The sequence below is a fragment of the Echinops telfairi genome, unplaced genomic scaffold, assembly GCF_000313985.2.
Source record: "Echinops telfairi isolate 266 unplaced genomic scaffold, ASM31398v2 ScPeMD7_7420;HRSCAF=8458, whole genome shotgun sequence".
Taxonomy (NCBI): domain Eukaryota; kingdom Metazoa; phylum Chordata; class Mammalia; order Afrosoricida; family Tenrecidae; genus Echinops; species Echinops telfairi.
In genome coordinates, this window is record NW_022111320.1 from 14,464,538 (window position 1) to 14,475,606 (window position 11,069).

The 11,069-nt window shown below is 44.6% G+C and overlaps 1 protein-coding gene across 2 annotated transcripts in view; it reads right to left on the reverse strand.

Moving 5' to 3' along the window:
• Positions 1–11,035, reverse strand: part of GOLIM4 (golgi integral membrane protein 4) — a 97,304-nt gene extending 86,269 nt beyond the window's left edge. For both annotated transcript variants that reach the window (XM_045297603.1, XM_045297602.1), the window contains exon 1: positions 10,841–11,035. In XM_045297603.1, the coding sequence (XP_045153538.1) occupies positions 10,841–11,027 (187 nt within the window). In that variant the 5' untranslated portion in view covers positions 11,028–11,035. The remainder of the gene's footprint in view (positions 1–10,840) is intronic.
• Between the last annotated feature and the right edge of the window lie 34 nt (positions 11,036–11,069).

The window sequence follows — 11,069 nt, forward strand, 5'->3', positions numbered from 1 at the left end:
GTATCTGTACAGGGTGTATGTGATGGGGTTGGCGTGATGATGTCATCATGCCAGGTACTTGTGTGTGGGCTTATCTGCATGTGGGTGGACCTGCCTAGAGAAGGAGAGAGGAGCAGTGTCTCGGTTCCTAACACCATCGAAAATATGTTTTCCAACGGTCTTAGGCGACCCCTGTGAAAGGGTCATTCACCCCCGAGGGGTTGCAACACACAGGTTGAGAATCACTGGTCTAGAAGCTCTACTAGGACCTGTTCAGCAACATACAGCCCTCCGCTGACAGATAAGTGGGTGGCTGTTTGTGGGTGTGCAGGCCTGGGAATGAGCCTGTCTTCCACAGAAAAAGTGAGACTCCTACCTGAAACCACCAACCCCTATCTCTTCCATGAAAAGTGCTTGTCTCAGTATTTGAGCACAGTAGGTAGCCTATAAATGTTTTATGTATTAAAAATCATATGATGCCATCAAAGCAATTTTTTAATATTCTATCAAAATAATTGTTTTAAGCTTTCCTAAAAAGTCTCCTAAAATAAATCCACTCCAAATAAGAGTGGCTTGGGAAAAAAATTTATTCTATACACATACACACACACACACACACACACAAAATACCTTTCACTTCCAAACAGGAGCTACAAATCCCACAAACCACCTTGTGCCAAAAGTAGCAAACACCTTGTATCCCCCGTGATAAAACGAGAACACCGAGTGGTCAAGGTGAGAAACGGCATTTCTTAGTTACTACCATGCAAAATGATCTGAGGTTTTTTTCCTTCCTCAAATGGGTCAATATAGAAAACCCAAGAAACTGTCTTATATCAGATAAATGTTTTGGAGCCAAGTTGGGCACACAGTTCTGGAAAGAGCCATATTGAAGCCCCAGCTTACCCACTAGAATGTAGTACAACCAGTTAAAACAAACACAAAAAGTCAGTTGCCATCCCATTAAACCCCACCCAGGGGCACTCCCATGTTTGCCCAGGAAGAGGACTATACTCTTCTAGGATTCCAACGGCCGGCTCTTCTAAGAAGATTGGTAGGCCTTTCTTCTGATGTACTGGAGGTGGCCTCCCACCTCTAATCTTTCAGTCAGCAGCCACGGCAACACTAAGCATTTGCACCATTCTAGGGATAAAGGACGCCAAATACTACCCATACTAATTCAGCAAGTTGTCCTGGTCACCCAATGAACAGGAGCTTAGTGCTGGTCACTTTAGAAATATTTTATCTTACACTAATCCCTGTCAGTGTATGAGGCAAACATTGTTCTCCCCAATTCAGTATGAAGAAATCAAAGTTCACAGAGGTTCATCTGCTTGCTCAGGGTCACCTTGCTGGTAAACAGTTGCAATCCAATTGCCCTGCACGGGCACTCAAGCCCAAACTGCTTCACCATCCATTTCCTTCTAGTGCATGCGCAGATACGAGCAAGACTCTTCCTCACTGCTTCACCACATCACCCAGGTGAGAGGAACCCCTTTTGCCTGTGGCGGTGTAGTGGGTAACATGCTTGTCTGCTAAGCACACGGTCAGCCATTCAGACCGACCAGCTACTCACTCTTGGGGAAGGAGGAGGTGTCTGACTCCTGGAACGAATGATTACTGTCTCAGAAACCCAAGGGGACACGTCTCCCCTGTTCCCTAGGAAACCTGTGAAGGAGATTCGAATCCACAACAATGAGTTTGTTTTTTGTTTTTTTGTTTTTTTGTGGGGACGTCTCTTCCGGTTTCTCTCAAATCCCTTGCTTTCGGTTGCACACCATCTTCAATCAGTCTTCATTTCCTCAACTCGAATTCCCTGATTTCTGGGTCTCTGAAATCAGGTCAGGTGTCCCAGTCCTAAAGGAAGCTGTTCTTGCTAAGGCAATCCAGAATTGTAAAAGTCAGGGTAAGGCTCCCCTCCACCTGGGACGGCCATTCCTTCTTCTGTGGAGCAGTTCCTGGATTGGAGGCACCGATCTTTCCGTTACTAGGCAACAGTGTGACCACTGTGCCAGCAGTGCTCCAACCAAACCAAACTCACTGCACGGAGTAGATTCGATGACCTGGAATCTATGTCACCCTATGCGACAGGGTAGCACCATCTCGTGGGTTTCTGAGGCTATAAGAACATCTAGTAGGAAGTAGAAAGCCTGTTCTTTCTCCCACTGTGCAGCTGGTGGTTTCGAACCACTGACCTTGTGATTAGCAGCCGAATGCCTAACCACTCAGCCACCTGGGCTCTTCATCAGGGTTCCAGTTGGACTTAAAACTAAAGGCTGCATATGATGTACAATTCTCTTAAACAGTCAAACAACATTTACTCACGTGCCAGTACTCTCATTACAGAGTAGGCATGTCCCAATTTTTCTGGATGACTAAATTGAACACAATGTGTGCAATGAGTTATAGATTCCTGTACAAACTACAGGATACTTCACTGAGTTGGATTTTCAAGAGCTCTCTTGAAGCTTTTATCTTTTATTCAGGGAAGGATTTTAAAGCAAGCCTTTACATATAAATAGAACCTACTAAACTTACGGGTATTTATTTCTGTTCCATTTCTAAAATAGCACATCAATTAAATAAACACAGGCTCACAAATAGTTCCTTTCCACAGCAAGATGTACTTCAATGATGCTGTCTGTTCAAGAGACAAAACCTAATGGATGTTTTTAAATGTGTCTTAACTCCGTGCTTTAATAAATGCAATCTACCACTCATTTTTCGCACTGTGGTTCTCACTTCCTGAGGTCAATGAACAACAGCCCACTTTAAGAGAGTCTCCAAGGTCCCAAGATGCAACGGCACCTTGCTAAGCATTACTGGGGATTCCTAGGGGAAAAATGGTTATGAACTGGGCTATGATCCACAACGACTGCTGCTCAAACTACCAGCTGCTTCTTGGGAGAAAGACAGAAATTTCTACTCACATGAATGGCTGCCATCTCAGAAACTCAGAGAGGCAATTCTAGCCTGTCCTATGGCCTCACTATGAGACGGCATTGACTCAAAGGCAGTGAGTCTTACGCATTACACAGTAACCTCGATGCCATAGTGGGTTACTCATTGAGCTGCTAGTTGCAAGATCAGCAGTTCAAACCCACTGGCCAAAGGAGAGAGAGGACTCTGTCTGCGCCCATAAAGATATACAACCTCAGAAATCCACAAGGGCAGTTCTATTCTATCCTATATGGGTGCTATGAGTTGAATTGACTCAATGATAGTGACTGAAGCATTATACACTGGCTAAAACTACTGACACACATGACAACCTATGATTACTATTTTCCTGATTATTACTTATGATGGCATTGAGTCAAGGAAAGCTAAATAACTTGCCACACCCACCCCAGCCCACTTCCATGGAGTTGATTCTAACTTATAGCCCCCTGTATTAGGTTGCAAGACTGTAAACCTTAACAGGAGTTGACAGTTTCATCTTCCTTCCTCACAACAGCAGGTATGTTTAAGCTCTGACCTTCAAGTTAGCAGCCCAGTGCCTAACCTGAGTGCCCCCAGGCTCCTTAACTAACTTGCCCAGGGCCATGCAATTAGTAGAAAAGACAGGAGAAAAGCAAATTCAAGTGTTTTGATTCTTGAACCTCTACGCATTACAGTTCACTGACTACCAAACATTTAGGCAGAAAATATCACATAGCTATATACACTTTCAATTCATTGAGCACCTACTTTATAAAACCATTGCCACTGAATCAATTCTTACTCATAGTGATCATATAGGGTCAAGAATCGCTCCATAAGGTTTTATAAATCTTTACAAAAACAGACTCATCTTTCTCCCTCGCAACGCTGTTGGGTTCAAAACATCAAACTTTTGGTTAGCAGACAAACAGGTGAAACCCAGAGAGTTCCTTCCTAGAATGCAGCAGGCACCAACCACTAGAGATGAAGGAATTTTAAAAGCCTGGCACTGACAGAATGAGACATCAGCAACAACAAAAAAATTACATAGGTTAGTTGAAAACAGAGAAATAACTGGCTTCAACAGAAAATGTTCCTGCTTGGACCAACCTAAGACTGAATGCAGGAGACTAAGTGCTGTTTAGGCTAAGTGCTAGCCAGGCTAAGTGATGTTCCTAACTTTGTCCTAACTCTGTACTTCAATGAACATAATCTACTATGCTTTGCCCACACTGTGGTTCTCACTTACGGAGGTCAATGAACAACAATGCACTATATGAAATTCTCCAAGGGTTCAAAAGGCAATTACACCCTGCTAAGCAAAGGGCAGTTGACATAAATAGCAAATATGACTCTTAGAAGTACTCACTTTTAAAACTGCTTTTAATTTCTATAGATAACTATGATACATTTACCTATAATAAATAAAACTCCCTGCCATGAGTCAATACCAATTCATAGCTCCCCTATCTATATAGGGTCTCTGAGGCTATTCATCTTTATGGGAGCAAATAGCCTCATCTTTCTCCCACTGAGATGCTGGTGGGTTTGAACCATGGATCCTGTAGCAGTCCAACATAGCTGACAGGCCACTGTAAGAAGATTTAAAACACTCTAATCCCATTCTTGACAGTTTCTAGTCACCACCAGGAAGACCAAGAATACTTCACTAATGTAGGAATTAGGGATGTTTGCCCCTACACTTAATGCTTCTTCTTTCCCCCCACTTAAATCAGTCTCTTGCTCACGCACAGGTCTTATTTTTTCACACGGTTACTGTCTGCCTCTAGCAGTCACACTCATGACCCAGAAGAGAGTTAATCAGTAACATACCTAATTCAAAATTCAAACAGCAGGGAGTAGTCTCCAAAGAAAAGCACACTAAATTTGTGTCCATTTATTAACTTTCCTTGCTGCTCATATCCCCCTGCTCCCCACTTCTACCCTGCTTATTTCATTCCTGGGTTTCAAATCTGAATGGCTGAAGTTGACAAAATATGACCACCTAGAGGCAAAATGCATTGCTTATTAGTATTTTCTCCTGAAAATGTACTTACTGCTGATGGACAAAATAACACACTAGAAAATAGGGAACACGGTAGAAAATCCAATAATCCCTTGCTTTATCTCAATCACAGATGCATATCAGAGCAAGTTATTGGAGGGATGTGGCTCTTAAATGATGAACACAATTAGTCAGTGGAGATTTCTTTTTTAACTTATCACTTGTTCCTATATGCTCAAAATCGAAACACTGTGCATAGCAATTGCTACTTTAATTATCGGGGTAAATTCAAATTGAGGCACTAACTTTCAGAAGATGGGGCTGCCTTCTGACCTTCTCTCCTCAGTGGCTATCAGGTAGAGCCATGTCCATAATGCTGGACATTTCCTGAGCTCGTGACCACAAGAGAAATGTGGGGTCAAATTCAGCCTTTATGGACATCCATGTCTGCAGAATGATTCCAAGAGTCACTCTGACGGGGTATAACTTGGGCGATCTCAGGAGCTCCGACTGTAAGCACCACTGAGGGTTTGCACAAGCTAACCCTGAATAGGGAAACCAGGACATCGAGCACAACATTGTAGCCGAACTCCACATCCTCCACTCATTTTGTTTTGCCTCCAAGGGTATGAACACAATCTCAAAGTTCCCTAATCCTCAAAAGAGAGAAATGTTGTCCCTCGGAATTCTGAGCTAACTGTGGAAAGAGGAGCTGATGTCAAGGAATTAAAGAAGAAAGAAAATGCTTAGAAGCACTGTGGTAGCAATGTACAGTACTGCTTGATGTGGTAGAACTATGGAATGGTACATCTCGAAGGGATCCCACTAAAATGACTTTAAAAAAAACCCAAAAAACAATAAAAATGGAGTTTGCTATCTTAACTCACATAACAGCACATACTGGTCTCTTCATCACTTCCTACATATTTTCTCTACTGGAGGTGCTGTGCCCCACAACTGGTGACAGTCTCACTGAGTTTTTCTTGGTAGGTAGATCACTGGAGGAGATAGATCTGCAGCCTTCACCACTCTGCTAAGAATTTTTAAACAAATAGCATTAACAATATATGCACAGAAGGGGCAGTGATGAAAGAGCAGTAAACTTTTTTTGCCATATTAGAATATGTTCAAGGACCCTGGTACTGCTGTCAGCTAACCCTCAAGGATGGTAGTTTAAACCCACCAGCCACTATGAGGAAGGCAAATGAGGCTCTCTGCTCCCATGGAGACTTACAGCCTCAGAAATCCTACACAAAGTCACTAGGACTCAGAACTGATTCGATAGCAGTCGTGTTTGGTTAGAATATGTTCTCCCGGTTTGCTTGGCCCAAGCTGAAATAACACACTCTAACAACGATGTAAGAAATGATATTTGCAACAGGAAAAGAAAACCCAACCAAACCTACTGTCATCAAGTGGATTTCAACTCCTAGTCACCCTATAGGGCAAAGTATAACAGAAATTTGGGGAACTGCAAATCTTTATAGTAGCCAGCAATTTATCTTTCTCCCACAGAGCAAGGGTTGGGTTTGAACTACAGATATTACAGCTAGCAGCTGAATGCTTAGCTACTGCGGCACAAGGGCTCCCTGTGCCTCAGAAAGTGGCCCATTTAATCAAGCCAGTCTAGTCCAAAATTGCCTGGTCAAACAATGGACAGCATCTTCTGCTGGGACCATCCTCTGTGGGTGTGACGGCGCTTATGAAACAGGGTAGTGAAAGTTGTTGTATTTCAGCTGTGTGGTATCTACTCATCTGACTTCAGCAACAGTCCCTAATTGTCATGTGAAGATAGATAAATAAATAAAACCTTCCAGCATTCCTAGTCCACGTGGTTCAGGTAGAATCCGATTATCTGGAGCCAGTAAGGGAGGCCTCCGTCCGTCAACTCATTCCAAACCATCTCTCCAGCCATAATGACTGGTTCAGAAACATACATTTTAGGACTCTAAATTGGCTCAAGTAGAATAGTGGAACCATTGTAAAATGAATATTCCCTAACCACTAGACCAGAACTAGAAAGTCTACAAACCAGGAGTCTCTGTGAACAACATCTGAAGGCTGAGAAACTCACCAAGAGCGGACAGATTTAGAGTTGATGAAAGAGCAACGTGTATTCTAACAAGAATGTCCTTTCTACCCATTCCTGGCTGGTCTTTAATTGTGTAGGGCAATTAGAACTCGGATTGGAGAGGAGAGACCATTTTAAGATCATGCAGCCTTTGGGAGCACTGGGCAGGGTTTCTAGATTCTGTGAGAGTAGAAATTGTAACCACAGAGAGTGCAACTGTAGCTTAGCAATGAGATACCTAACTCATTGTGAGCTGCCTAACTCTACCAACAGATTTGGAAATTTTCAAAAATTTGCCCATGAAAATTCCTGAGAGAGAAAACCCATCCTACTTTCAACAGGGACCCCACCTATGAAAATCACAGCAAATCTTTAATAAGTACCTACTATGTGCCAAGTAGGTCTGAGAAGTTTTGCAGGCATTTTCTTATTTAATTCTCACAAAACCCCTATGAAGTAGATCATTCTGATCTCCATTTTACAGGGAAACGGGAAGCCCCTGGCCACACTGAAACTAGCAAGGCCAGGCTTTGAACCTCAATCTGTTTTGCTACAAATCATCATATTTGCTTTAATCAAATACTTAAAATTGCAACTATCTTTGGGACCAAACAAGTTGAGCACAGTAAATGTGTGGAGTGGTTCCGTTTTAATATTATAATGCTATGGTTCTCAACTTTGTGAGTTGGCAGTATCTGGGGAGTACTAAAGATTCCCGAGTTATACTCCCATAATTGCGAGTTAATTCATCTGGGGGCTCACCAGATGATTCTGATGGGCAGTCAAGGCCAAGAACCACTGAGTGTAGACACAGAGAAATGGTGCACGACTCACTTGAAAGCAATTTTTAAAATTAAAGGTCAAATTAAAATTGTTGGTCAGACAAAGGTTGTTACTCCCTCTGACACAAGTATGTGACATCTGTCCCACTCTTCAGGTATAGTGAGGAATGATATACTGTGTGAAAGAAAGTCACTCAGACCAAGTACAGTATGAGAAAGATAGTCAGACATTGACACAGAGAGAGAGAAGATACTTGTTATCAGAGATGGCATTGGCAAGTCTAGAGGCAGGCTGTTCAATGTAGGACTCGACCACAATGGATTGGTTTTGAGGGGTTTTTGTTGTTGTGTTTCTTCTTCCTACAACAAGAGGCACTTGGGGTGAGCAGTAACCTACTTTCAAACTAAGCTCTGTATACCACCCATTCCTCAACTGATGATGACCTAAATATGCTAACTTAATAAATGCATACCTATAAGACCAATGGGGCCAAAGTTGCTCATAATGAACTCTGATTTTAATTCAAGCCAGGCCAAGAAATGTTGTCTGACTAACAGGTCTTCAGAATGAGCAGCCCGCTGCCTTATCTTTCCAGGTGGCGTGCACCCTGCTGTGTAAAATGCTACTTGCTAACACAAAGGGGGAGCGAAAACCACATAGCACCAGGACATAATTATCAAATGGCTCCAAGGCAGTAGCGAACCTGATAATCCCATTCTAAAACACGTATCCTCATTGGGGAATAGTCTTCATGAATGACCAGGTTGTAACTGTTGCAGCATCATAAATCAGGCAGAAAGGGCCAAAGAGCAAATGAAGAAATGAACTTCAAGGCCACTCATTCAAACTGGCTTAGCACATATTTGTCTCTAACTGCAAAGCAAATGCTGTGCACTTTACTGCCCCTGTGTTGCCACTTCCGACCACTCCCTCCCCACAGTTTCCCCTTCACTAATAACAGTGGCCATTGAGTCCAATGACTCAGGGTGACCCTACATATCAAAGTGCAGCTGTCCTGGACATGGTTTCCAGAGGGATGATTTTTCCGAAGTAGGCTGCCACAGGCAGTTCTTCCGAGGCACTCATGAGTGGACTAGATCCATTAACCTCCTCTCTCACAGCCACGTCTGTTCACCAGGGACTCTTCCCAGGCCACCCGCAACCCTGGCCCTACCATCATCATAAAATGAATGGGGGGGTGGTGGGGGTGGTGGAGGGCAATGAACTTGACATTGATTTTCAAATAAAGAGGCTGACTCGGAAATGAAGACCTCAGTCAAGTCCTAACACTAGCAGTTGAGACAAGTTGCTATTTGGGTTCTTCCGTTTTTTTGTTGTTTTGTTTTTGCTTTTTAATGGTTTTGCTTTCTTAGGTTTTCCCAAGCAGAGAGCAGAGGAAAGTGCGTGGGAGAGTGGTAGTTGTTTACTGAGTACTGTGTATCGATCCTCTCCTGAATGCCAGGTGCTGTCTGTGTGGTATTGAGGACACACTGGTGACCACAACAGCACCCACTCTCCTGGGTGCCTCAAGTAAGAGACCAATGCACACAACCTCTTGTACTGCACCCACATCCGGGGAAACCCAGTCCTGATAGTTTAGTGTTAGACAACAAACTCTTTCTTTGGTCTACCTGCACTGAACCTCACAAGGAAGCCGCTGGCCTCTTACACCGTTCTCAAACCAAAGGGGTAGTTCAACAAGGCAAATATAAGCGACGTGAATAAATTTCAAGCACTTTAAAGAAAAGAAAATTAACCTAAGATTACCAAAATAGGTTTTCCTCTTGAACCAAGCCCAGCTTGCCTGAAGCTATGCAGCTTTAGAACACTAAAAATACTTCCCTTTCTGCTAAATTGGGGAAAGCGAAAAAGAACAAGCAATTGGCTGCGGTGTATCATTTTTGCTCGCCCTAAATATTTTACTCCCAAACACTCAGAATAGCTGGAGCAAGGAGAAAGCATCTGTTTTAAATCTGTATGACCATGCAGGCAAATACGCCCAACCAACTGATATTGTAATATGAAATAAGCTATCGCTACATTATCAACAAACTGTCAGCACTTCCAAAATGTACAGCTTTACTGTATTTCTATCTTCCTTCTTCCTGTCCCACTCTGTCTGTCTTTTTGTGGTCTACAGGAGGGTGGTGGACACCCTGAAAACTAGCCTAAGCACAAAAAGCAGCTTCAAAATGCCGTGAAGACGACAGCCATGCCCTTAACAGCACCACACTGAGCTTACTTCGTGTTCATACATCATTTATGCTTCTGAGATTTGCAGTAAATGAGAGTCTACAACAGAAGGTTATCCGCTTCAAGTCTTTCCACTTATCTTCTGCTCCAGTTGTGTTTGTTGCCTCTGACAAAGTGAAAAATCGTGTTTTTCCTCCAACTTCCCATGGTTAATTGGCTAAAGCACACGCTCACAGCCTTCTGATGAACTCAAAACTACTCAGAAAGGCAAATAGACCTTCTTTTGTGGGGAGCAAAGCTGCAGATGGTGAACAGTAAGTAGTCTGTGGACTATTACAACACAGGCAACATGCCTAAGGTGGCCCTGCTGAGTTAACAGGACAAGAACTCAGGTCTGGGTTCCATTGCACAGGCTCATCCCTTTGAGCTGCGGGATGACAGCGTAAGTTTTCCTTCCGGAGAAATCTCTAAGACCTTCATTTCTCAGGCGACTGGCAAAATCCATTGGAAACCGAACACCCAGACCCCATGAGCGCTGCCCCCCAGGGCAGGATGCACAGAGCGGCCAGAAGGCTGCTGCGGAGCGCCGCCAGACCCAGCTGGGCCTTTGACAAGTGGTCCCCAAGAGGGGCTGCGCGTCCCCGCCCACCCAACGCTGGGCGGCCCCGGGAGCCGGGGCGATCCATTTCAAACGTAACCGCCAGGAGGACGAGGATGTCCACTCCCCAGAGACTGGGGGGTCGGCAGCCCTGCCTCGCTGGCCCGAAGCCCCCGCAGGTCAGAAGTGGCACCCGTGGTGCCAACGGCTCCCCAGAGGCACTTTTGCAGGCGGGGCGGGAGGCGCGGGCCAAAGTTGGCCACGGGCCGCGCAGGTCCCGTTCCCGTACCTTGTAACTGGGCGGACAGGGACTCCTGGTGCTGCTGGTACTTGAGCGCCACCGCCTCGGCTTTGCGCAGCTGCGCCTGCAGCTCGTAGTAGAGCATCGCGCCGTACAGAAAGCCCACCACCACGGTCAGCAGCAGCAGCGTCTGGAAGATCCGCTTTTGCTTTCGGGAGCACATCCCGTTGCCCATCGTCGCGCCTGGAGCGCGCGCCGCGGGCGCCCGGGCCGCCCC